The 27,267-nt window shown below is 45.0% G+C and overlaps 2 protein-coding genes across 3 annotated transcripts in view; both read right to left on the bottom strand.

The window, feature by feature from the left end:
* Positions 1-1,073: 1,073 nt before the first annotated feature.
* SAP30L (SAP30 like) lies at positions 1,074-10,164 on the bottom strand. Its single transcript, XM_048057457.2, has 4 exons — positions 9,639-10,164; positions 7,755-7,877; positions 6,047-6,145; positions 1,074-4,045 (listed from the first exon to the last, which is right to left on the bottom strand). Exons 1-4 carry the CDS (start codon positions 9,822-9,824, stop codon positions 3,917-3,919), a joined length of 537 nt encoding a protein of 178 aa, XP_047913414.2. The 5' UTR covers positions 9,825-10,164; the 3' UTR covers positions 1,074-3,916.
* Positions 10,165-13,910: 3,746 nt separating this feature from the next.
* GALNT10 (polypeptide N-acetylgalactosaminyltransferase 10) overlaps positions 13,911-27,267 on the bottom strand; it is an 87,193-nt gene continuing 73,836 nt past the window's right edge. The window contains exons 8-12 of one of the 2 annotated variants that reach the window (XM_048057165.2): positions 25,693-25,800; positions 23,348-23,569; positions 22,556-22,672; positions 20,277-20,429; positions 13,911-19,555 (exon numbers count right to left, since the gene is read on the bottom strand). In XM_048057165.2, the coding sequence (XP_047913122.1) occupies positions 19,388-19,555; positions 20,277-20,429; positions 22,556-22,672; positions 23,348-23,569; positions 25,693-25,800 (768 nt within the window). In that variant the 3' untranslated portion in view covers positions 13,911-19,387. The remainder of the gene's footprint in view (positions 19,556-20,276; positions 20,430-22,555; positions 22,673-23,347; positions 23,570-25,692; positions 25,801-27,267) is intronic. The other variant, XM_048057166.2, reaches the window with a different exon arrangement.

The raw sequence follows: 27,267 nt of genomic DNA, 5'->3' as shown, positions 1-27,267 counted from the left end.
CCGCGTTGCTAACAGTGGAAGGGTGTTTTGCTCAGTCCTTCCGTAGGCCGCTTGCGTCCTGTTTCTTCGTCTCCACCATCATGACCCACTTGAAAAAATGCACTTACTGCAGATTATTTCTGCTCTTCATTTCAAAGCCTCTCCAAAGCCAGCTTGCACTTTAGACTAACTTTAAATGCCAGACTTAATGTGTTTAGGTCAAGTTTCGCACACCACAGTATCTACTGCTTTACAGCCAGATTTCTAAGGAAAACTGGGATACCGCAGTACTGGGGACAGGCAGCACGAACCTGCCCCTCCTGCTTTTCTCAGTCTGAACATCTAAAGTGCCTGTCAAAAGAAACATTAGCTTTTGATGCAATTGTTTACTCCAGGTTGATATACGATATTCGTTGTGGTGCAGTTTTTTGTGAAACTGCATTCTAACGCAGCCTCCTTGGATATATTTGCATTTTTCAGCCATCAGATTGCTGCTTACTCCGGTCTTCACATGCTTCAAGCTCCCTCAAGTTGAGCTCAAGCCATTAACTACCAAAAACGATTTCTTCTTCTTCCCTTAAAGTGAGCAGAGGGTCAGCACACAGGATGAAATTAACTCTGGTAGAGATGTTTCTGCATTATTTGGATTTCCTACTAATGGCTTTGGATCTGGTCAGAGGTCTAATGAAGTTGATGTAACTCTTCAATGAGAATTGAATTAGTCTATGTAATTGGGTTTGGCTATGTAATGGCTCGAGGGCTTCAAAGACGATTCTCCGCCCCGGGGTGAATGTCACCTATGCAGGCTTGGAAGATAGAAGCTTCCACTATTATAAATGGAAGATGACGTGATCATCCCCCATGCCCCAAGGCTTGAGCTCCATGGTTCAAAGCTAGACAGAATTTAAGGCCCATCTGTGAAAAGCAAAATGTAAAAAGAAGGGAAAAAAAAATCCAAAAACTTATCACACCAGCCAAAGCAATTTGGGTCTTCCACCTTTCCAACGAGTCCCATCTAAAAGTGCTGAGAAAATGTCCTACCTCATGGCTTCACAAGTGTGAGGTTCAAACACATTTACTTTGAAGTTTAAAAAAAAAAAAGTTGGAAAGTCTTTTTTTAATTGGCATGCAGCATAAGGAATCAAATACACAGAACGGTATTATACAGAATGACAATTGCATTGTTGCGTTTTCTGGTTATTAGACACTAAATGCTTTTCAAGAATCACAGGCACCCTGAACATGGATATTGCTACTGAATTGACGTGTGATTTCAGTTTATAGCACGGCAGCCAGAAAGTGGCTAACCCTTCCAGCGAGACATCAGCTTTCTTTTGCTCAAGGCGTTTTGCTCTGGCTAAGTTGAGAACAAGGTAATAAGGCATTTGCAAGGGTTTATAAGGCTATGGGGTCTGACAGCCAAAGACTCTTCTGTTTCTTTGGTATCCTGCCCCGAAGCTTTCCACCTTATAAACAACTGCTAATGGCTGGTAAACATCTCTTCATCATCACACTTCACTAAGAATTTTTCCCAAGAAGTATAATTGCTTTAAGAGAGAAACCAAGAATCACATTTTACATCCATTGATTATTTTCAGAAAAAAAAAAAGTTTCCTGGATACCACCTCTGCACAAAGCATTCCAGTGAATACACCTGAACAGATGGAACCTGCCACCATATTTCCTTGAAAAGAATCATTTTGCTGCTGGCTGCTAAAACACCCCCAACAGATTTATTTACTTTTAGAAATAAAATCAAATGACAAAAAAAAAATACAACAAAAAAGAAACCCCCAAACTACATTTTTTACAGTTTTGGTCTAGAAGTTACGATGAGGCACAACTCTCAACTCAGAAACTCGTTTTCCCTTGGTGATATCCTCTGATTACATGAGCACTTGGAATATTAACATGCAGTCAGAGAACGTACCACTTTGCCTATCTGTCTTGAATGAGAGAAGCCAGATCATGTTGACTGATGCGGGAATTGTTCCACCCTTTCAGTAACAAAAGGACCGGGATAATTAGGGAAGTTTTAAACATTCATGAAATACCAATGCAAGACATCCTCTCCTCATTCCGTGAGCCTCTCTCGTGTCCAATGTTCTTAAAATCCATATGGAAACAAACGAGGAAATGCTGAAACCATCACACTCTCCAAAACTTCACAAATGGGGCATATACCATAACAGATTATTGTGCCTATGACACAGGACTTTAACACACTGAAGTTCATTTAACTTGTTGATAGAGTATTAGCACACAATTCAAAGCTGATGTGAACAGCTTGCTTTAAACTGACATGATTTTTAAAGAGACCCTGGGAGAGCTTCAGCAAGAGCTTCACTGTGTGAACCCTTCATGCCTTACAAAACACGTGATGCAGTACGAAGCTGGGATTGTGACCTGTGTGTTCCGTTCTTCAACAAAGCTTCATCCAGTTTGGGAATATTAAAACCTGCCATTGGCAAAATGCTAGCCAATGTTTTTTTTACTGTTCAGTTCATTGCTTAAGGCTTGTTGAGAATACACTCTCTACGTGGAGTCTTGGCATCTTTTGACAGAGCGGAGACGTTGGTTAGGACAGCATGGAAACAGAGCGGTGCTTTAAATCGTGAGATCCCCTTGAGTAGAATTTGAGGTCACAGGAGAACAGACAGTCATGAGCAACACTTCCATAAGCTCCTTTCGCCAAAATAACTACCGTGTTATTTGTAAGGACACCTTGGCCTTAAATAACAGAATCAGAGATATTTCTTCCTACAGTGCCCAGTTAGCGAGCACCAGCATGCCATCCTCTGCTACAGAGAACGCTCAGAAAGCGCACGTAATGCTCACAACAGGCAAGTGCTCCGATACTCAGGATGCTTTGTTTGCTTGTAAAGGCAGATGAAATGCACCATGCTCCAGCCAGTTTGCTGCCCTGGTTATGGCACTACACCCGTTAGCTTGTCTTTACACTGGAGACTGCCAAGCCTATTAATCCACACAGCAGTTTTGTGACACCTGCTAAAGACTAGCTTCAGCATAAAATTCACATCGCCTGTGACTGATACCTGACGTGGCACAGAGATTAAGAGACAGATGTCGAACCCATTCTTTCACCTATCATCACCCAGCCTTGAATACAAGGGAAACACATACAAGTGAATTAAATGAGCATTTCTACCAATGCAATCAAACCCAGCAAATAAGCTGTATTTGCCTTGATACCACATTCTGAGGAACTGCAAAAGTTCTTAAATGCTTACAGACAATTAAGTTGTGAGTTCTTAAATACAAGAACTTAGAAAAAAAGAGATTGTAGAAAGTTGTTTGGCTTCCATGTCGGGTGAAACAAGGTGGAAAAAAAATTTCAGACTAGTCAAGTAGCGTTCACTGGAGTACATCTGGTGAGCTGGAGCATTTGTAGAAGTTTGAGACTTGAAGCACTGACTCAAGGCAAGACTGAGCACGTGTAGGTGGGGAGCAAGCTTCAGACAAACTTCTGACCCACGCACCTCGATAATGAATTTCATCTCTGCTGCTATTCCAGTCCTGTGCCAAGACAAACTGCATGGTGTTTTGTGATGCTGTCTGAATTCAGTGAAAAAAAATCCATCTGTGATCTAAATTACATTGAGATGCAGATTTCCAGAAACGTTTTAAAACACTGAGTTGGCAGACTCTGCAGTCCCACAAGTTTACTTTGTTTCCTCATTATCCTCATTTCTTGATTCCAATGCAACTTTTAAATGAGGGGAAGAGAAGTCTTCAGAAACATGCTGTGCACATGTTTTCATATATTCCTGATAAAAATGTCTATACTTTCCTGTCATCAAGACTTACTGCGTTTTAAAAAAATTTACAATATACTTGCACAGTTTTTATATACCTAAAATGCACAATACCATCTGTTCCTTCAAGATCCCTCTTATTCCGAGTCTCTTGTTAATCTTCATTCTAGTTGCTTGCTACTTTCTGATTTCTGGTCCAGCCTGCTCTTGTTGTTCTTTACCATGTAGATGAAATATGCAAGCGTCTCTTTCTCATTCACAGGAATATTCCTGAAGTGACGACTGACAGTCTAGAAGGACAACATGCAAAAAGACAAAAATTCGGAAATTAAGAAGTAGAAATAACCGGAACTGTGGGTTCTCTGTGTTTTCCAAAAATTATTTTAGGGCCACTGAGCGTAATATACTTTTAGGCAAACATGCACCAATTCAAACTGTCAGTCCTCGTTTACCTCTCTCTCTCTCTGTCTCTCTCTCTTTACAGCTGGAATGTGCATATGAACAGAGCACAGTCTTGCTATGTCAGCAGTATTTGCAGCCAACCTACAAGCAGAATTTGGAAGCCAGAATGTCCTCCTGCCAAAGCAGCATATTCTCTCCTCAGTGGCATTTCATGCCGAGATTATTTGGAAAAGTAAGCTTTCCCTGCATCACGGTATTTTAAGGAGAGTGTCAGAAATACTGAAACACTTTGCTGTGCGAACCAGATGTAGCAAAGATTTAGAGTCCAAAGAAAAATACACTGGGTAAGCTTTTACTGAAAGGAACACCAGAGGATTTGCAATGGGAAGATCAGAGATCAGTTAGGGCTACTCCTCTCTGATACAAGCATAAGCCCTGAACCGTTAGCGGCTTTTTCCTCAGAAAGTGAATAAAATACCATTGGAGCTGGATGAGGTCTGCCTCTAATAGTGAAGAAGCTCTTATTGGTACCCAATACAGCTCCAAAGCTGAATTTTATTGCTCAGCCTGCATCAAGTCACTCCAAGAAGATTTATGGAAGTTTGAGTTTTCCTTACGGTGGGGTAGCAGCAGGAGTCTAAGAGCCTCAGGCAGCAGTGATTCAAGCATGGGAGCTGGACGAGGATCCAGCGTAGGGTCAAAGCTGCTCAGACTTCACAGGAAATCTGGGAAGTGTGTGACAACTTTAAGTTAGGCTCCCTTTAAGGTTATTTTCTGCTTGCACAGTAGTTTTATTTATTATTTTTTCCTCCTGAGCATACGAATGGTAAATTGCTCAAGTACGTAGCCTTTCATGGCAGGAGGTACCTGGCAGACAATGAACTGGTTAGTAATAACACGATAAATCAGCTCTACTAATGAGGACATACAACCACCCTGCTTCGTTTACCTTACTCCTACGTGCACTACACTACACATTCTCTATAGTCTGTACACTCATTCCCCAGCTGACTTGCAAAGAACTAGAAAGTGTTTTACTGTCTTTTTTGGTCTGATGCTTGTTGTTCTTTAAAGCAGCAGCAAAACTATTCAGTTCTGGGCAGACAGTTGTGACAACCTCAACTTACAAAAACAACCTCATCATTCTTAACTGCTACAGTTCCTCCAACTTTAGAAAAGATTTTTCTTAGAGAAAACCTTCAGATCAAGTGAGGAGAGAGAGCAGAGCAGATGCACACCAAGCACAGCTAGCCTGAATAACAGAGTTGCAGAGAGTTATTTCTTAAGTATGGTGTGGAAAAAAAAAACACACAAAAAAACAGGAGAGGACCTTAAGAAAAAAAAAAAACTTTTACTTGTTGACTTACTAGAGAATCATAATACAATCTGGACAAGGGAGGGAAATAAGGAATCTGAAGTCATGGTCAGAGACTTTGCCTTAAATAATAAGCAATTCCAACCAGTTCAAGTGGCTGTGAGGAAAGAGAAAATAATAGGGGCACTTAAAATGGCTATTAATGGGTACGTTTGAGTTTCAGCAGAACAGAGATTTTTCAGATAACATCCAAGCCACTCAAAGCTAGGTTCTCTTTCTGTTTCCTAAAGGTATTAGGTTAGGAACTATGAATAAGGAGGGAAAGGAAGCAGAAAAAAGCAAGTTACTAAAACATGCTTTCAAGAGCCAGCTTCCATGTTTTCCATGACCATCTCTGGTGAAAGAAAGCACGCAGCTTTCTGTTGGCACCATCTCCTAAGAACTACCGCAGAGCACATGGTACTTGCTAGCGAGAGTCACTATAGGTATTGGTGTCCAAGAAGTGGGCACCTCAGCACAGGAGCAAAAAAGATTTTTAATGACAGAGATAATAGTACCACTTGCCACCACTTACTTCTGCTAGCTGAGCCTTGTTGAGTCCAGGCCTTGTCTGCAGCTTATAATGTCTCTTGTAACGTCGCAGAGTATTCACTTGGAGCTGGAACAAATCAACCTGGAAGTGATACAGAGAACAGCGGATAAGCACTACCTTTAGCGTCTATTAAGCATAAATGCGGAATAATCTAAAAAGAGCTGTTTCCTCTTCAACAGAAAGGTTCCTTGCCCGCATTTAGAACCACATCAGCTTGCCTTATGGACAAATCTAAGTCTATTTCGTACTTGTTAATGTTAAAGGACCAAAATAGCCTCAGGGAAATACAAAATTTTGTTCTGGTTCACATGCTGTCAACAGAATTGCTGGCTAATTTCTGCTCTCAGTTACACCTCTGCAACCTCTGAGCAAAGGGGAATCTTTTGTTCCCACAAGGTTTAAAAAATTCACATACAAAATAATTCAGCAGGCATCGAACAAAGGGCTTGTGACATAAAACAGAGTACAGAGAAGAAATGAAATTTAAATATTTCAATGGGAAGTGCGGAGTTTAAAAACAGGGGGCAGGGGGAGGCTACAGGAAGATGAAGATCATGTGGGAAATGCCATGTTTCAAAGACAAAAGGAAGCTCTGCCAAAAAACAAGAAAACGTCATTAAAACTGACACACTGCAGAGTTCCATATTCTGCTATGTGATGCGCATCCCTCTGTTTGTAACCGCCAAACAGCCTGCACGCCCTGTAGCACTAACATTCCTAGGTGCCAGCTGGGCCTCCACCAGCTGTTCTGGTTAACTGATGTAAACTCTGTAAAGTTTCAGCAGAGATCCATACGGAATGGAAGCACAACCAGCTACAACAAAGGGTCACGTATCCTTGAAAACAAAACAAACATTACTACTTTTTTGAAACCTCCATGCAGGAAGTGTGGGGACACAGTTTTGCTGGCAAAAAAATTCTTATTTTAATTCAGAAGAATGCCCTTTTGCCAGCACGGGTGGCATTTCCAGCAGAGGGCTCTGCTGACATGGCCAGAACTTGGCTCCTCTGTGAACATTACCTTTGCACAACTTTTTGCGATGTCAACAGTACCAGAATCATCACCAAAACAAACGCTGCACACAGTGGGACAGAGAAGAGATGATTCTAGCATTTTGAAATACAGAAAGGAATATGCCAGTTTCCTTAAAATAAAAAGCCTTACAAACATGGCCTGCAATTTGAAGGTAATTTCAAATAGTGTTAAAAATAGCATATGCAAAGGTCTGCTGCAGAAGCCTAGTAGCCCTGGGTATCACATCCCCAGTCACAGAGTCACTGACTGGATTCTCCAGTGTCCTTGCAAAATGATGCATGCTAGGTAACTAAGAACCATACTAGGACCCCAGTCATCGCTGGAATAATATACTTTTCTTACCTTTAAAAAAGGGTTAGTAACTAACAGCTCCCTGTTTGGGAGTGGTATAGACACGAAGCTGTGCAGTTATATTATTATGCCTCTTTTTATATAAAGCTTTACGTGGTCAAAGATTTCATATAAGGATGATGAAGAAGAAAACGAGGACACCACACAACCGATAAGAGTCTTCCTCAAAAATGAGAGTAACTCCACAGTAGTTTCAGCTGAGCCGCAAATTAAATTATTTTCTGATACACGAGAATATCCAAGTGAAACTTCACCATGCTCAAAACTGGTAAAGCATCCTACTACAACTCAGTACCTACTAACCTCTGGGACATCTGTGTCATGCTCAGGAGAGTCACCTCCATCATCACTGGTCTTCCTTTTTCTTTTGTTTCGGACGCTTTGAATAAAATTCTTGTGAAAATCACATATATACAGATGTCTCACCTAAGGATCAGAAGTGGCAAAAAAAGCAATCAAAACGGGCAGTGTAAAAACAGCACTCAGCAGCAGCCCTCAGACACCAGAACCACAGCACACGTTCTTACTACCTCATGACTGAGGGTAAGAGGCTGACATTAAGAAATTTCTAATCTTATACCCCAGGCCTGGTATCGTACTCTTGTGCTAAAGATAACTTACATTACAAATACCAAAGACAAGGAAAGTGAAGGACTCAAGAGCTCCAGTTGAACCTGAACCTCAGAGATAACGTATTTCTTTTTTATGGTTGCAGTCATATAACAGAAAGACATAGGGAGCTGTCTGCAGGAAATATTTTCTTTAGGAGCAACCAGGTAGCTACCAAGTAAAATATTATTCTGCTCCACCCTGGTGAACTTTCTGGTTTGAATAGTACATAAGATTGTTAATGCAAGGGTTTCAAAACCTAGGCAAAACAAAAGCTGGCTAATTACTTCAATTAAACCAGGCAAAGTAAGAGCAAAAGTGTCTATAACTTACCCTATCACTGAACCCATGTTTTAACAGATATTATATCATTAAAATTAGTGTACATACAAAAAAGGGCCACAAATCATCAAAATTATTTGACGCCAATAAGGCGAGAATATCTTCAGGTGACACAAGCACCCTACATTCAAAATCCCTTTCTGCAGCTTACTTTCTACTTTCCCTTCATTTGGAGTTCATTAGGCTGATTTCCTCTTTTTATTTATAAAGCCTTTCATCTAAAAACAAAGATTTTTTTTTTCCCCTAGAATGAAATAACTACACCACTAGACTATTCTGCGGGAGACTACGACCAGGAGAACTGCAATTTTATTCCTAAAAACCAAGAGGTTTTAAATTTAGTCACCCTCTTCCCATGACATTTTGTATTTTGGCTGTATAAAAGGGATCTAACCATCTGGAGAAAATGCCACATGGCCGGCCGCAGAACTTCACCTTCTTTGTTTTTAATGCTTTTAACCTTTAAAGATCAGATAAGAAAAGCAGGCAGAGCAGACTTCCGGTAGCAGAGTCGCTTCTGAGAAATTCCTCCTGCAGTCTTCACGAGCTGCTGCGCTATACCTATTCTCTACCCGGCAAACAACCCGCTTCTATCTTGAGCTGACAGCTGTCACTTCGTGGAATTAAGCGGCCAGCAGCAAATTGGGCTGCTTGGTGCCGACCAGCGAACAACCAGGCGGGTGCTGTATTTACAAGGCAGCACGCCGCACGTTGCTGCACGTTGTGGCCGTGATGCAGCGGTTTGTATTTTAGTAACCTGCTTCACTGTGACTTTAATAAGTAAGAATGGACGTTAGTTGCTCTTACATCGAGATAGCGAGCCGTATCGCTGGTTTCACCCAGCAGCACAAGCACGTTCCAGTACGAAACTGAAATTAAAGCAGCACGGCAGCCCCCGGAGCAAAGCCGGCTTGCTGCCTGGCTCCCTGCGAACACCACCCTCTGCGCAGAGCCTTCCCTCTCAGCCACGGCTTTCGGGGCTGCCGCATTGAGCCTCAGGAGCCCCTCCGTGCCACCAAGGCACCGCTGCCTCCGCACCCGGGCGCGTTCCCCTGTGCCCTAGCGTAAAAGCACCGGAGGCAGCGAGTTTGCAAAGCAAAGCACCCAGTTTCGCCCCGCAAACCTTCCCCACAGCTCCTGGGGCTCGGAGGACCGCGGGGAGGGGGGGGGGGGACAGCCCAACTCGCCGTGCGGAGAAGCAACTTTAGGGCCGGGCACGGCCGGCAGCAGACTCACGCTTTTATCGATGTCCAGCTTGAGCTTCTTCTGCGAGATGCTCTTCTGGATCCTCTTGCTGAAGGACGCGTTGCCGGCGGGGCGCACGCAGCGGTCCCCGTCGTCGATGAGGCAGCAGCTCTGGCCGTAGAAGGGGGCGGCGGGAGGCCCATCCCGGCTGTCCTCCTCGGTGCTGAAACCATTCATCGCCCGCCCGCCCGCCCGACCCTCGCCCGGGCCGGGGGGGGGGGGGGAGAACCGCCTCAGCGCCTCAGCCCCTCAGCCGCCGCCGCCACCGCCTCAGCCGCCCCTCAGCCCCCGGGGGGGACCCCGCCGCCCGCCCGCTGCACCCGCGGGGGCCCCCTCCCGGGGGGGAGCCCCCTCAGCAGCCCGCAGGAGGCCGCTCCGCCGCCCCTCGGCTCGTGAGGAGGCCGGAGCGGGGCAGGGCCGGGCCGAACAGGGCCGGGCCCCGAAGCGCCGCCACCGCCGCCCCGCGGGGGAGCCGGGACCCCGCGCGCGCCGCCCGCTCCTCTCCTCACACACAAAACCGCCTCCCCGGCGGCGGAAGTCCCGCCCTCGCCGCCCTCAAAGCGCCTCGCCGATTGGGCGTGCGAGGTTCGAGGGGAGGAACCCGCCGCCGCCGCTCCGCGAGGCTATTGGACGAAGGAGCTGTCTGTCTGCCTCCGCCGCCCGGCCCCGCGCTCGCACGGCTGCCGGAAGGTCGGTGCGGGAGGGGAGGGAAGGGGGGCGCGCGGCGTTGCCAGGGCAACGCGGTTCGCTCCCCCCCGCCCTCCGCGGCCTCCCCTCAGGCGAGGCCCGGCCCCGCGCTGCCCCCCTCGGGCGGCTCCCGGGGCGCTGCCCCCCGGTCCCGGCCCTTCCCCGGGGAAACCGGGGGACCCCCGCGGCCCCCATCGCCCCCCGGTCCGGCCCCGCAGGTCCTGGGGTTTCCCCCATGTCGCAGCGCCGGGCCCCGGCCGCAGGCTGGCAGCCCCGCGTCCCGCCCGCCGATCCAAGCTGAGGCGGCGTCGCTGTAATTAAACGTGGTCAAAATAAAAAGCAAACGTCTAACTGCGTGCGTTTCTTCCCCTGTGCTTGTAAATAAGTCCCTGGGACATGCTCCTGCCTGGTCCTGGCACCATCAGCACTGGAGGTGTAAAAAAAATTATACTTATTTTTCTAATTAGGAGGCGGACAGTGAAAAGATTGAACCTGGAAAAGCGCTTCCCAATGCAAGATAACTCGAAAGTTTGCATTTCTTTCCTCTCTGGACAAAATAAAAAGTAAAGGGACTCCTCCTGCCCTGTGGAGACATCACTTCTGGCGGTGCTGGCAGCTGCGGGACACCAGAGAGCAGTTACTGGAGAAGGGAAAAGCATTGCCCCTTCTAGAAATAAAGACTTTGTGCATAAACAGCAAAAGAAGGTGCTATAGAATAAAATATTTCTGCAAAGTTTGAAATCATACACTCAGAAAAGCGTGCTTTAGTACAGAAGGAACCGTGCTGCACGTGCCCCCACGAAATACCTCTGAAGGGAAGAGGCCGCTCGCAGCCCTGGGGGAGCAGCCGGCCCCCAGCAGCACCCACACGGGTGTCCTGCAGCCTGCTCCCACCCAGCCGCCTCGGGAACACCAAACTATCTGTGTTTGAGGCAGCTCCTGCAATACCAAGCGTGTCAATAAATCTTGAGGGCAGGGCCCAGTCTTCAGCCACTTCCTCAACAGTTCTGACTCGTCTTAGTTTTTATTGCTGGTGCGCTCAGGCGATGAATAATTTGTTTGTTCGTACTGCAGAACTACAGCGCACTCTGACAGGGACGACGCTCCCAGAAGCCGGCCACCCCAAGGGGAAGGTGGTGGAAACAACTTCACCTGCAGACCAACAAGCAGATAGTGAGGAGCAAAGAGATCGCTGAAATAGTCTCGGATCGTCAGGCAGGACTGCCTTGACATTTGGGAAGCTCAAAGCACAAACCGTAGGGACAGATGTAACAGAAGCAAGCAACTAGATAAAAGGGAGCGTGTTTGTATCAGGCAGGGCTTCCTCCTGTCCCCGTGACAAGGAGATGCTGCAGGTGCTCCCCTGACCGCTCCACAGGGAGCTGGGAGCAACTGGAGGAACAGGCACCAACAGTGCCTGAACAGGTTGGTACTTACCATCAGGCTGTATTTCTGCCTGCAATCTTATCCCATGCAAATGAAACCATTCTTTTAAAATTGTTTTGCAACACCTACTGAGGGGAAAAAACCAAAACAACCAAAAAAAAATAAAAACAAACTTCCTCTCGTCACTGTCTGTTTGCTATTTCAATGCTAACTACCTCCAGCTCAGGCTAACACAATGACTTTTTTTTTTACTCTTTCAAAAAAAAAAAAAGTAAATGGAGGTCTTCGTATAATTGCAGTTTATTTCAGCATATTAATCCTCATGGGAACCTCAAGATTTCACAGTCTGGTAGTCCAGAAGTAGCTTGCTGTAAAATAAACTGCTTCACAGAGACATTCTTTATTAGGTATCTATCACTAACCTGATCTAATAATTCTTTGTGGGAACTGCAATGAAGTGAGAAACAATGTTTCATAAACCCATCAGCACTGAGGCAGTTTTAGTGCCTTTGAAGCAGTAATAGCCTGCCCATCCAAGTCATCCCTCTAATCAAATTAGGGAAACCTGCGCAGGCCTTTAAATCTTAGTTGGAGCAGCACTACCTCCTACAGATAAGTCTGCAACGTAGCTGTCATCTGGAACCTACTGTTTTAATGGCATCCATTCAGGGTTCTTGAGACAAATGCTACTCTCCAAAAGGTACATGCTGCAAAAGATGCCCTGGAAAGAAGCTTTTTAATTTATTTTTTTTCTTACACCCCCCTCCAGTCTTGGACTAAAAGACGGCTCCCACTGCCCAAAGACCAGACCACAAAAAAGGCAGAGAGCTGCTAAAAGCACTCCCCTGAAAACCAAGGTGTAGGATGGATCTACCAGCAGTTGTACACAAGGTAGGCATGCTGACAAAGGAAACTGAGGGCTCCGTCTTCCCCTAGGCTAGGCAATTGATGTGCAACGCTGCGCTCCCCCAAACTGCAGGAAAAGGTCTTCAGAAAAGGTGCGCGTACAGGCTTGGGTGTTTGTTAAATTTCACTCTCATGACCATTTATCATGGCGGCAAACACACAAGCTGCCTTTCAGGAAAGCTTTCTGTCGCTTTGAACACATGGCTGATGACAGGCTGGGAGGGAAGTGTCCCAGGCATGGTAGCTGCCGCCCAGGTGTCAGCTCCCAGGGACGCCAGGATGTCCCTCCAGGATGGCACAGTGCACCTCCTTACACGAACACAGCTCCCTCCACAACTCCTCCAGCACAGTCCACATCTCCCTAGATTTCTGCTCAGGCATCCTCCTTCCCTTGCGGCTGCTGCTTTGTGTTAAACTTGTCTGAGGTGAGGTGCTGCTCCTCGCATGGGCTGGTGTTTTGGGGTGCGATGGGGCGTTCCCCTTGGCTTCAGAGATGCCTGGAAGCAGCTGAAGGGCAGATGGGAACTCACAGCTCCTGCCCCCAAGGCACCCCGGCAGCCCCCAGCTGCATGAACCTGGCAAGCACGCCCAACACAGTGTTCAGGCATGAAAGCAGTAAACCCTGAAATTTATAACCCAATACAAAGGACAGCTGGGAAGGATGTTTCCCAGTGGGGCTGGAGAAAAGCAGCGTGTGACATGGCAGGAATCCTACAGTACAGAAATGTCAGACCAGGGTAACTAAGCTTCTTCTCATAAGAAGTAGAGAGAAGGGAAATCAATCACCAGAGCAAAACAGGCATGAACAGTCATTTCTGCATACACAGTTTCAGAAAACACATTAAAAATTTATTTTAAATATATTATAAAAGGAAGTCCATTCAACTTTAAAAACACTAGGCATTCTATCAATGATTCCCAGTTTATGAAAGCTACTACATTAAAGTGCTACAAGTCCTTTACCACCCCCAGATATTAGGCTGTTGGTCCTAATATGCACAGAAATAAATATACACTGATTCAAGAGGCACCATCCAGTTTTACAGATAAAATGCATGCAATACAAGAAATAGACGAACTTAGACCTTATCACCAAGACCCTGGAGAATGCATTTTAAAACAAATTCCCTTCACCACCCTACAGGCTAAAGCTATTTGTTACTGTTATAACAAGGGCTAATGTTTCAGACTAATTAGCTTGATCATTTTTTTAGCATGATTTTATTGTGGTTGAAGTTCACATTTCTTTGCTCACTAATTGGCATTAGAACTCTTCCCCCCGACCCCCCCAGAGTTCAACTAGTAACTGTGAGACCACACAGATCCAGTATCTTTAAATAAAACTCCCAAATCCCTCACATCTGCTGGAATCATTGAAGCCTTTTGGGTAATACAGAAGCATCAAGAAAGCTCAAATGCAGTGATTAAAGGAGCATACTCAACTAGCAGAGGCAGAGTTAAAAAACAGACAGGATTTTTATTTGGATTTCCATTATCTATTGTTGCCTAGTTTCATACACAGATCTCCAAGTTAAAGTGTGACATTATAAAGGAGCAATCGAAGCAGAAGGTGAATTTATTTCAGTTACACTTTAAACTTATAAAGGAAGTCAATCTGACCGGTTAATGAAGAATGTGAAATGAATTGACAACTGAGCACTGAACGCTGATGGAAATTTTGGATCTCAGCTTTCCCGTTCTCCACCCATCACATCTCTCCCCTCCACTTGAACCAAGTGACGACTTGAAATTTGTTTCAAAAATATGGGCTCGACACTTACTAAGGTGGCAAGGTAAAGCACTTAAAGCTAAATCTTACACAAGTTGGGAAATTGCAGCACACAGACTCGCCTTGCTTAGGATCAAGCAATAGGCCACTGGGAAATGGAAAAGGACCTCGTGCTCCTGCCCCCCCCGTCCACCTCCCCTGTTACTACATATCCTGTGAAAGGCCATTAAACACTACCTCCACAGACTCTGATAATAACCTAAAGCTGTTCACCATTTTGTCAACAACTTGCCAATGATTTAAGAAGCATTTAAGAAGCTTGCCATGCTAAATAACTGTTAAAATGGAAAGCCAACCTGCTGCTTCTCAGGTAAGGACTGACGTAGGCACCATCAGGCTTTGTCACAAGTAGATAGAAACACAGTAGGGGAGTAGGAGCATGAACTGCGGCGGGTGGGAATGGATGGCACACTTGAATCCCCTGCTAGCAAAGCCAGACTGTTTCAGACATAACTACCAGCACTCTTTTGACTGCAAGAAAGCACGACAGGCTGACTGCTAGGGGCTGTTCTCTCCGGTCAAAACCATCCAAGTGTCTGTCTGTATCCTGAAAGACAATTTAAAATAAAGGCTTCTCCCTTTTAACCCAGCAGTTATGCAATTGCCCAGTACGGCTTTTCGGATATATCCCTCATCTCCCCTCAGTGATGCGAGCCAGCAGAACTACTTTAATGATCCCGCAGTTGCCACGAGAGCACCGTTATCCTGCAGTACCGGTGGCTGGTGCTGCCTATGTGACTTTCGGCACATTGATGTCTCAGGGCAGCAGGGGAGAGCAAAGTTTGCTGACTGGAACTTTCCACTAAAGGAAAGCAAAGCCCCGAGCACAGACATTACAGTAAAACAAACCAGGAAGAAAGATAAGGGGAGAAATTGCTTTCTTGCTACTTCTGTATTAAAGATTTGAACACGCCCTTTAAAGGTTTCTCAGGGATGGAAGGTGTCGACTGTCTGTAAGACACTTCTGCCAGAGATTTGATGTGCCCTTGGGACTATTTGTGATTTCCGATTTGGCTACTTAGAACATAAAAAGCAGGACCTTGCAAGCCAGTGAAATGTATTAGCCTTCGCCATGAGGTGAAACATCCAGCAGCTAACTAAAACATGCTCTGGTCTAGCTTCAGTCATCACAGCGTACCAAAAGGAAGCTGCCACTCTTTCCAAGTCTTCCTATCCTAAAAGAGACACCATCTGTCCTACCGCCCCCAAATCATTAATGACATCAATTTAACAGAGGAAACTCGGAAGCTTCTGAATTACTGTCATCCACACAAATTTTGCACTTGGAGTCAAACATTTAAAAAAAAAAAAAGTGCATACACACACACAAACACTGCACGAGTCGAGCTTTCTCATACATCCTTATCCCCCCAGCCCCTTCCCCTCTTCTCTCTTGTCCAGCAAGGCACTAGGAAATGGTTCAAGTTTAAGCATTTGCTGTACATTTACATTTAAAAAGGCACATCTTTATTTTAATGATGCTGTATTCCCCCATTCGGTAAGGGTCACACTTTCTTCTATTATGGTGTGGAAAAGAAAGTTAAATGCCCAGGCATGAAAAAGGGCACCTTGCACATATGAGGTCCCCAAACCTATTACTGTCTGTAGACCTTAGAGATTAGCACCTGTATAAACCAAGAACTTCGAGAGCAAATCAAAGTATTACTATGCGACATAACACATATCCAGGGATCCCACTCCCGTCTGGGATTCTGATATTTAAAAGCAGCAGAATTTATGCAGCCATGGAGTGAGGGTTTGCTTGAATATTTTTTTGGGGAAAAAGGAAAAGCATTTATTTTGCATTAGATAATCACTGGTATTTAATCTCCAGTCTTGACTTGCATGCAGATACGAAGATTTGCTTATGTATTCATGCTTTAGCAATTTTGCTTACAAATAACCAAAAGGTAATTGGAATAATTAACCAGTTTGCCCAGCAAAGGCTCGATTAAAAGATGTAGACTGAAACACAGCTTCTATTTCTCAATCAGTGAATGGTTGGCTATATTAAGTCTTCTCATTAGTCAGCAAAGCCTCTAGGGTATTGAAACTTTTAATTGATGTAAATAAATTAACAGCTCAAAGCCCAGTGAGCCAGTCAGAAGTGTACAGAATTTGTGGGGTACTTGCAAATTCAGATGGCAAACCTTGAGAAAACAGATGAGATCAACCACACTGAGAAGGACCCAGTGGGACCAGTCACCCCACAGCTCCAGTTTCCTCGTACTGGTGGTCGGCTGTCAAGCAATAAACGCCTCAACATTCCCTAATCTTTCGGTGCACACTACTAAGAGCTGTCCTTTCTCACCAAATTAAGATCACTCTGTGGTAAAAGACCTGCTCGTTACTGTAGTTCTCTCTGAAGCAAGCATCCAGCAAGCTAATCAGCTAGGACTCGCAGCTCTCTTCGCAAGGTGAGCCCAAGTACAAAGCAAGCCATGCATTTTAGAAACAGAAACTAATCCTCTTGTTAGAAAACTAAGACACAGAAAGCTGCAAGCTGCAATCAGAATGCCCTATGTCCATGTATATCACTTGCTGATTGTGTTCCAATGATATATATAAAAAAATTGCACTGCTCATGGACAAACAGCTTCTTGTTCCACAGGTACTAAAACATTCATAAAGACACCTAGTCAGGCCATGTAGTGATCCACAGTCAACATCACTAGGCTAACGAGAGCATTAATAACTTAAGGAAAGCAAGTCGGACACAAAGCACCGGGAAGTGGCACTCTCTCCCACAGAAATGAAAAGGGATCCTAATGACAGACAGATCGTAGGTACTGAGGACATAAGACATCAACACTGGTCTCAATTCCACTGCAATACTGCTGCAGAACTGTCACAAGGAAAGCCTAGAGCTTTTTGCCTTTCTTCACTCCCAAAACATTAGACACTAAAACATTTGGCAACCCCAGTCCCAGCTGCAACGCCCATTTTCCCCCGCTCTGTAACAGCACAAGCCAGGTGAATTGGCAGCACAGGTCAGATACAGCTTTGGCTGTGAGGATACAAAGGTGGAAATGATTTTGACCTCACAGTCAATACATCAGACTCAAGCACTAGAGATGCACGTAGTCGTGTCCTAGTCTGCTCCCAGTTTGCAGACACAGCACTACGTGGCCTCAGAGACATCTAAAATGCAGGTCGTGGTCCTACAGCTGGCAACAGGAGAAAGGGCTTCTTACGGAGCTCTGCAAAGGTGGGAGCCAGCCTGACTGATTCTTAACACTAGGCAAAAATCTTGATTTCACAGAAAAGATTTGTCAGAGCAGAGCTTCCCTGCCCCAACAACGAGGGCAGGTCCATTAACCGTGTTGATCTAGAGTCCCAAAGGGGTACACTGCTCTTGCCCTGAACGATTCAGCCTTTCACTCCCGGAGGCAACTGCACACTACCTCTTCGTGCAACGTTACTGAATGGACGATTGGACAAACTGTGGAACTGGATGATTATTGGAAAAGGCCTAGTTGCATTGATTTAGGTAGCATCTTTGCGAAAGGTTAACTGCACCATCATTCACAGCTTTTGCTAGAAAATGTCACTGCTGCCTTCAGTGTAAGTTAACTGAATTATTAAATGTTTTTGCAACAACTTCATTTTCAACCAGTGTTTTGTTTCATTTTTTTTAAACACTCACTTTTAGATAGACTTGAAACCGATGGTCCTTTGTTCATCCTTCAGTGTCAGCACTTTTTTCCAGCTTCTGGGATGAGATAATTCTGTTTCAGTGTCTGGTCGATCCCGCAGCCCAACCAGAAGGGTAATACCTTGTGCTGCAAACTGACTACCCAAGGACAGGGTACCAGTGAAATCAGCCCCTTGATCCCACACCTCTGCTTAAGCAAACAGATCTCCTGTCACAGTGAGCTGTACAGAAAGGGAGAGAGAGATTAAGAGCATGCTCCCCCAAACCTACACCACCACTGACCACGGGACTCATCACTGGAATAAACTACATACAGACTGATGAATAAATGGATACAAAACAATGGCTAATCCCAGCCCTGACTCAATTATCCTGAATTAATCCGCTCACACCAATTGTGAATTAAGTTAGCCTCTAAAGGAAAAAAATAAAGTTGCCTTCGTGTTTAACTCTGAGAAACTCTGGAGGTGTCCATGCTAAAAAGATGCTGTATAAGAGGTGAATTCGATATCCAAAGGCTCCTAACAAAAACCTTAACCTGTAAGAACCGTGCTCACTTAAAAACTCTCTGCTAATCTTTCACCTTGAGGATTCAACAGCGAGTGACAAAGTGACTGTAAAGTGAATGGAGCAGAAACCCAGATTCCTCATCGCTAATAACCACGGTGATAACCCCAACACTTGGCTGCATTTCCTCCGGAGCTCATTCCTTTATCACAGCTATCATTGGGAAAGTAATAACAGCCAACCTGTTTGAAATATATTTTGGTTTAAGGCAAAAAAAATCATTTTGTTTTACATTTTGATGTCTTTTTTTTTTTTAATGTCTATGACATCAGAGGATTAAATTTTGTGTTCAAGATTTTACTTAGATGGATTTTGGAAGATAAAGCACCTAAGCGGGAACGCTTCAGCAGGTTGCATAGCAGCTACATAAAGTACTGTACTTTGAGGGTCCTGGAGAAAAAAAATCATTTAATGCCAAACCTAGATGGGAAATAAAACTTAAAAAAAAAAAAAAAAAAAGCAGTTGGAATCAACATTCAGACTCCTCTGAAAACAGAGTTTCTATTCCAGTCTCAGCACAGAAATGGCTCTGGCAAAGCCTTTAGAATTCCACCATCCCCAGAAGAGAAGGATGCAGCATCTTCACAATAAAGACTGGCCTGCTAGTTTACCTTCTCCTGAGATTCTCCCTTTTACCTTCATTAACTGTTAAAAAAAAGTATCCTTAAAAAAATTTTTTGTAACCCTCCCCAGTAAAAACTATAATTGTAAAATATATATATATATGTATATATATACAGTCAGTCTTTTTTAAAGATCAAGATTTCTGTTAAATTTTTCCAAGACGGTTGAGTTTGTATGTTCAAATATCCACTGCTGCGTTGGAGATGAGGGGTTGCAGCTATTCATAAAGATCTTTCGATCACTCTCACTGCAGTCCATACAGCTGCTGCTTACTGGGTGGTACAGGGTCTTGTCCTGGAGAAGAGAAATTTCAGGTGAGGTCGCTAGGCAGAGAAGCAGAGCTGTTTTAAAACCAACAGAAAAAAGTCTTAAAAACTAAGGCAAGCCATTCTGTCACTTGAACCTGTCTGAAGAAGTTCCACACTTAACTGGTTGGTAAGTAGCACGTCCATTTCCACGCCCTCCCTTGCTGCAGTACTGAACCCAATGCTCGCATCTGCATTGGGAAGCTCCAAAGCTACTGCTGAGAGCAGGTGCTCCACCACCAGGCTCTCTTCCTGCTGCAGCACTGTGTGTGCAGATTGCAAGGGCTAGGACATGGCATTTCATCAAGAATTTGCTTACCTGTTTGCAACAAAAGCATTGCTTAGTAGGAGGATGAATAAACCCTTATCTACTTTTGGCGTGACCTTCTAGTGCTCAGAACAAGCCAGTAAACGCAGCACACTCCTTTGCAAACTGGTTTTGCAAGGGTGTTGCGACACCTCACCGCCAGCCGTGGACGGCACTGCAAGGACAATGCCCTTTTGCTTAGCAAGCCCTGGAGAAGCTGCGCTCACCATTCCTAACCCGTGAAGCAGGGCAGTCAACTCTTTCTGATCAAGGGTAATTAATGGCACAGTCACTAAGAGACAAATAAAACACGGGTGGTGGCATTTGAAGGAGACTCAGGTGCCTACAGGCAACTTGACACCTTAACGAACACACATGCGTGTGCGTGCGCGCACACACTCACTCTTCTGTATCTCCAGAGCTGGTTCCCCTTCATCCCGTGGCAGTCGTAGAGAGTCACAGGGCTGCTGTGGGAAATGGCATCAAAACAAAACTTCTTGGTATGCTGAGGGTCCCCGGGACGGATGTCTTCTCTCCAGCTGAAGGTGAATACCTGCTAGGACAAAGCGGACCCTCAGGACGGCAGGTACTGGGCACAGCGCTTCCACCAGCACAACGACATCGCCTTCCTTGCCCGCAGGGTGGGGACTGCTTCAGGGAAAGGACAAAACTATCCTGGAGAAAAACTGCTTCCCCCTCTGGGGACAGGGACTGCTGACTAGGGGGATCCGTAAGAGCTACCCCGCGGACTGCCACGCAGCATGCTAAATGAGGCTGCGCTGCTGCACACGGCCATGCTAGTTAGCTCGGGTACTAATAGCAGCCTTGAATGTCTCTGCAATGCAGACATACATCATGGATTAAGTGAGCAGCTGACCAATTACAGCACTTCGCAGCTAGCAAAAAAAAAGGGGGAGAGCTACAGGAGCTCTGAGTTAACACCGGCAGTAAATATCCAAGTCTGCACAGACAGCCTGCAGTCACCTTGAGTTTGCCCCGTGCCTTCTGGTACCAGACACCAGGAGGTCCACAGCTTCCCATCCCACCTCACAGGAGTATTGGAAGGGTAAACGCTAGGTCAGTGCTTCCTGGTGCTCTCTTCTACCGACCCTGCACTGACTTAGTCCTTCCAGACCTCTTTTTGTTGGGGTGAAGTGAAAGGAGGGATACCACGGAAAAGAAGAGAAAGGGGTTTAGCTCTAGTGACTAGGCATAACCTATCAAATGCCTGGCAAAATCATGTATTTAATGAAAGCTGCTGGATGCCAGTACATCTTTAATCTATAGTGTCAGAACATGGGGGAAACTGTTGGTGGATGTACCACCCTGTGCATGCTCGGCTCCCCTAGCACCTGCTTTCAACCACAGCTTGAAACAGGAGCACAGTCTAGCTGCATCTTATGATGATCACGGCTTTGCTTATCGCATATGCTTTAAGCATTGTAAGGCTGAATCTCACAAGAGATAACAAACGTGTTTAAATGCAGGTGCTGGTGTGAAGCTTCTGCTCCCTACGTTGACAGAACAGCATCTCTGGTAAAAGTGCAGGCGTCCCCTGTGACCAGCACCAGTCAATGTGGAGCTGCAGGGCTGCTGGCCAGCATGCCCCCCCCCCAGACCCCAAGGGAAAGGGGCTCTTCTGGGGGCTCCTTTTGGACCCAGGTGAGGGAATGGCTCTCAATTCAGAGAGGATCTCGTGGGACAGTAAGAAAGACCGGTAATGAGCAGAGCGCTACTACCTGAAGCAGTGTGGCCAAAAACTTTGGCATAAAGAAGCTGCTTTGCTCCCGTCTCCCTTTAAGCCTCTCTTGTGAGAGAAATTACCATAATCATTTAGGTTCAAGGCAACACAAAAACCCAAAACGCATTCTCCTCCTCAACATAAGCCAACACTAATTGTTTAAGATCCTCCTGACACAACAGAGGCTTAGTTTTGGACCGTGCCCGAGTAAATTGGTTTCTAGTTTTCATGCATCAAAATTGATATGCAGCAACACGTTATCTCCTAGTACTGAAGCCATTCCCCCGAAGAGTTACGCATGGCTCTGCAATAGAGGCATTGTTTTCTTGATCTTTTCTCAGCTCAGCTACTACACTTTAGACAAACTAATATTTCCCTCCCTTCTGTTACAATAAAGCTGTCGTTTCTGGCACCTTATATGTCGAGAGGGTGAATCTATAGCCCGGCTGGTTTCATCTCTCTCCAGCAACGGTTGGGTGTTTATAATGTATTTGCCTCCTGTCAAGAGGATGATAGCGAGCGGTTATTGAATGCTCCTGCAGCTTTATTAATATGCATGATGCTCCTCTATCACTTCTTTCAGCACAACCTTTGAAGTTAATATTCACTTTGTTACATATTACAGCTGCCTTGTTACTGGTTTCTTTTATTATTTTGGCATATTGTTTTCTTGTGCTTTCTTTTGTTTACTCCGAGAACTTCAAAGCGGAGGTAAAAGCCCTGCACAGTCTGCCAGGCTCCAGACCCTGCCACAAGCAAAAATGCCACATCGGGCTACCAAACCCATCAAGTAAAATCAGCATGTGAGTCTCGGAGTGCACAGCACCCTCTGCTCACCCGACAGAGTTCTGCAATGGCCTTGCTTCTCAAACATTTGTTTGTTCTCATAACTTTCCCCCAGATTTATTTAGGAAGAGAAGAGTTATCAGGGGGACTGTTACCTGCACGTTGTTCCACGCTGCCTCTCCTCTGTCCTTCACGCAGCTTTCCAGCCTCAGTGGGGATCCCAGGGCTCCATGCTTGGTATCCACACACAGTCCAGTTCCTACATTGCGAATCTGAAACAGCAAATTAGTCACTGAATCTCCTGCTCTTATCAAGTGACAGACAAAATAAAAGAAGACTTAAACTGCCTCAAATAGTGGTGGTATTTGTATGGAAACAGTTTTACGACTCCTCGTTTAACTATATATCTGAGTTGGCAGATAGCAGCTAGAAGAAAGCACAGGAACTCAAAATGGGACTCACTGCCAGCTGTAAAATAACCTGCAGGACACAGCAAAAATCATTAGCTACACAACTGTAGAGCCTGCTGTATTGTGTACGACAATCCAATACTTCACTCCTGAGGTGCCTCTTCCCCAGAACACAGCTGACTTTCAAACCAGGGATGACTTTCCTGGCTTTCAGATGGGAAAACCAATGAGCAGAGCAGCTCAGAACAGTTGTGTAGCCCTTTGGAAATACAAGATTTCTACTATTGCTCAGCTGCCTCCTATTCCTAGTTCTCCCCGTTGGCGTGTTTTGCCTTTTACTAAATACATAACATGCAGACCAAGCCAAGTCTCTCTCTCTTTTTTTTTTTCCTGTTTTTTTCCCTCCTATATCTGCACTAATAGAAACTGTTGTTTCACTGCTTTCAATGAGCAGGCCAACATAACGGTACGGGAATTCTGGTCTTTGAAACACTTCGAGCCTGTTTGCCCACTGCACATTTCAGACCCCAAACTTGCCTCTCCCCAGGCAGCTGCTGGAGGCTCCACCGGTGGGTAAAACTTGGGCAAGTCCCACGCCACCTCGCTCATGAACCATTTGAAGCTCTTGCAGTTGAGGTTGTTGCGGAGCTCCTTCTGAGCCGTGACATCCCCTGCAGAAAGGTGCCGGTACTCAGGCCTGCGCTGGTAGATGTACTCTGCGTACTCATCCATCCACACCTCAGCCACCCGCTTCAGGTTCTGTGGGGGTAACAGCCACGTGGGAAAACCAGGGGGGAAAAAAAAAACACAGATGAGAGATCTCTGTACAAACTACTGACATTAGCATTCAGAACAGCTCTCCTGTTTTTGCTCAGGAAGGATTTTCATTCACATCCACTCTTTCTCTCCAGCTTTAGGAGAGAGATTATTTTTATTATTCTCTAGTTCCAGGGGACTTTTAGAAAGATATTTTCAGCTGAGGTCAAAACAGAATCCTGGCACTTGGCCATTATATCTAGTTCCTTGTGGCTAAGAAAAACAACATTAATCAAAAGTTGGTTTTTCTATTTTTATTATTTTTCAAAATAAAAAAAAAGCAACTCAGAGAATGATGCTGGTAAATACCACTGGCCATTCAAAGGTCCCTGACAAAAAGCTTCTTCCTTATATCTTTCCTATTGTATTTTATATTCACCTAGGAATGGGATTTGTACTACTCCCTTCTGGAAAGCTTCAGTTCACAATATTCTTACCACTCTTTTTTGGTTTCCTTGTGTAAAAAGCTGTTTAAGAGAAACTCAGATACGGTAGGAATACGCAGCTTTCAGGGGATGACCACTGAGAACAGAAGCAAAGGGTTTACTCCCTGGCAGCAGAGTATTTCACATTGATCTGCACAGCAATCCCACAAAACCAAACCAATATCCCCCCCAAAATCACGCCTGTCACATCAGTGTTAACTCCAGCTTTGTATTGGCTCTGCAATGAGACTTCTCTTCTTCTGGGAAAAACTCAGATATCTGCACACGCTGAATTCAAGTATCGCTGTAATGCTAAAACATTGCCCTAATCCAACCGAGTGATTCCAACCCAGCAATGACCACACACCACCCTCCTGAGCCAGCCCTGCTGCTTGCCATCAGGCACCCAGCAGACCGTCGGACCTCGGAGTGCTCTCTGACATTACTAGGGACAGCCCTGGTGCCACACAGAAATGTGCCACGTGTAGTCATGACTTCAGCGACCCAACAGCACTGCTCACCTCGCTTGGAGGCAGTCAGTCCAGCAGTGGTCACCCATTGCCAAAATAAATTCGGGTGTTAAGAACGAGCAGCGTGCCGACCCTGCCCCGAGCGTGGCCTACACAAAACGAGAGAAGGCGTTCACCTCAAGGTGACTTTTATAATCTTAGATGCCAAGAAACAGCCTTCTCTGCACCTGTCCACCATTTCCTTCCAGCACTGTGGGGGTATGCAAGAGCTAAATACCAAATCAAAAGAAATATATAGCTCCTTCCTGAAGAGATGGCACAGACAGGAGAATGCTCTGTCCCTCTGACAGGTCATTGCTGGGCAATAAACTCAAATCTATAACTAGGGCAATGCTATTAAACTGAGAAACATTTTAACACCGTGCAAGCTGTAAGACTGCACGACAGCAAGGTATCTTCTTGTGGTTTATAGTTTTGCAGCCTTCCTGCTCCTATGATTTTTCTTCTCCCCACCAGAGGGCAATGCAATCCCTTCTCAATTTGAGAAATTAATTGGACAAAGCTACTGCACAATAAGCAAAGGCTCTTTCCTCTTTGGGGTATGCTAGATTAAAAAATAAGATGGCACAGAACTTCCATCGTAGAGAATTACAGCTTGCTCATTCAGTGGTCTGTGATGCTTGAAACTGAGAGGTCTTTCAATCACCGAAAGACAATCAGCACGCTGAAGCCTGCTGCTCTTGGAGAGCACAACTAAAATGACTGAATTATTATACAAATAAAACTGTACCTTGTTTTTTTATTGGTGATTCCATACCAAGTGCCTGATTGCAAAGCTCTTTCTCAACACCTAGCAATAGCTGGTATTTTGAGCATGGAGCTGTCTGTACGTGTCTGTAGCTTCCCTAGACTCTCTTCCCTTTGTGCTAGACATCCTCCTCTGCAACAACTGCTCCATTTGACCCTTGTACAAGTACAATTTGTGTACTACAAGCCTCAATTTTCTTCCCGTTGTGGGGTAACGGAAGACAATGGCACAGTCACATTGCGGATGGACATCTTTTGTAGCTTAAGAGATGGAGAAAATAGAAGAGCTTTTGCTTTGCCAAACCTTCCAAGGGGCTGCTGTCTGATCACACGCAGGGTGAGGGGGAACATTGCTGCCACTTACCCTTGCCAGGCTGACTCCTGTTGGAACCTTGTAAGGAACGTATTTTCTGTAGATATGGCCTACTCTAGAGCAAGGGATGTCCTCCATACGACCCCCACACATCCATACCTGTGAAACAGCAGAGATAGATTCACTCTTGGTTATATGGAGAAAAAAACAAGAAAGACTTTCAAGTTATAAAAAAGCCTAACCCCGATTTTTTTTTTTTTTAACTTTAAAGTACACTCTCTCTGAAATATCCTCCCTCCTTGCTTTAGTCTCAAATCCTATAACTACTTGATTGGAGCCATGCAAGCCCTGATTTACTGCAAGCACTATCAAGCCCGATGTCTAAACAGTTTAATTTTGTGTTTCTTAGAGGAAAGAACAGAAAATAATCCAGAGAACAGCACACTTTCAATTGACATATGTTATTACAGCAATAGCGATCATAATGATTAAACTGGACTGCCATATAAGATCCTGGCTATAGATTGTTTATAAGGGAGGCCACGTCTACAGTACAGGTCAGGTCTTATGCAAAATGCTCCAGGGAATTCACGAGCCTGCTCCAGTGCCAGAAAGCAGTAAAGACCTGCTACTTTTCCTGGTGGTTATCACTGCAAAGTCTGGGATATCGCTCTTATGGTTTTATTGCTGACAGGCACTCATTGCTCTTGCAACCTTACAATTAAGCAGAAATCCCTTCCTGGTGAAAACATAATTTGCCTTAAAAAAAGTCCTCAGAAAGTCAGTGAAACACACTGCTAGTTAAAGATGACTACCTTGAGGCTTGATTAATGTCTGGATTACACCCAGAAGTTTCCTTCCCCATCTGGGAAGACTTCACTTTGTGCCAACAGTCTGCAACAACTTTCTGTTATTCCTTATTTATAGCCCGGGTGTAGTCATTTTGCCCAAACAAGTGAAACCAAAGGAGACATTTCTGAAGCAGCTAATCTCCTCCATTAGGTTTAAGAAATATATCGATACGTGCTTCCCAGAGATATCTAATCAATAGTGAAAGAAAGTACTCTTCGCTACGCAAGCCAAATGCTTTTCTGAATTCTTGAAGCATGACATTGAATGGCCTTCGTTTTGTCCCTACATCTTGCGTTAATACCCCCAAGGCAGCAGTATTAAAGAAGGCCTGCTGCTGCTGCAAGCTGACGCAGAGCTCTTGAGCTCTCCATTCACTGTGGCTAATTTGAGCCACCACAGTTCACCGTACGATGAGCTTAGCCAACAGCTTCACACATAGCAGGCAATTCTATTAATATTCCACGGTGACAATATTAAATACTTAGCTCGGAAGAGAAATATTTGGCCAAGGCTGCTGCATAATTATTAGCTCTGACACTAAAGTCCTCTGGAGTTTCAGCTCTGTCTACTGGCCCTAATAATTACAGTCATTTGCTGACTGTGTGTAACTTAATGGAGGTTGGTTGCTCTCAGTTAGTGGAATATTTTTCACAGACAACTTCTAAAGTTCAAGGTACTTAATTACATGCCATTACGGTGAGAGAGAGACAAGAAGAAAGTTGACAAACACTCCTACAGAATTTCATTCCCTTTGTCCCTGCTGTGTCTTAAGAG

Source organism: Anser cygnoides, chromosome 14 (assembly GCF_040182565.1).
Source record: "Anser cygnoides isolate HZ-2024a breed goose chromosome 14, Taihu_goose_T2T_genome, whole genome shotgun sequence".
In the NCBI taxonomy this organism is placed as follows: Eukaryota; Metazoa; Chordata; class Aves; order Anseriformes; family Anatidae; genus Anser; species Anser cygnoides.
Note: the sequence above shows the minus strand (reverse complement) of the source record. Positions and strands in the feature narration are given on the sequence as shown.

Coding starts and splice junctions, on each gene's coding strand:
- SAP30L (XM_048057457.2), bottom strand. CDS start 9,824: ATGAATGGTTTCAGCACCGAGGAGGACAGCCGGGATGGGCCTCCCGCC. Junction 7,878..9,638: donor AGCTGGACATCGATAAAAGC/GTGAGTCTGCTG, acceptor TCTGATCCTTAG/GTGAGACATCTGTATATATG. Junction 6,146..7,754: donor ATGACACAGATGTCCCAGAG/GTTAGTAGGTAC, acceptor TATCACTTCCAG/GTTGATTTGTTCCAGCTCCA.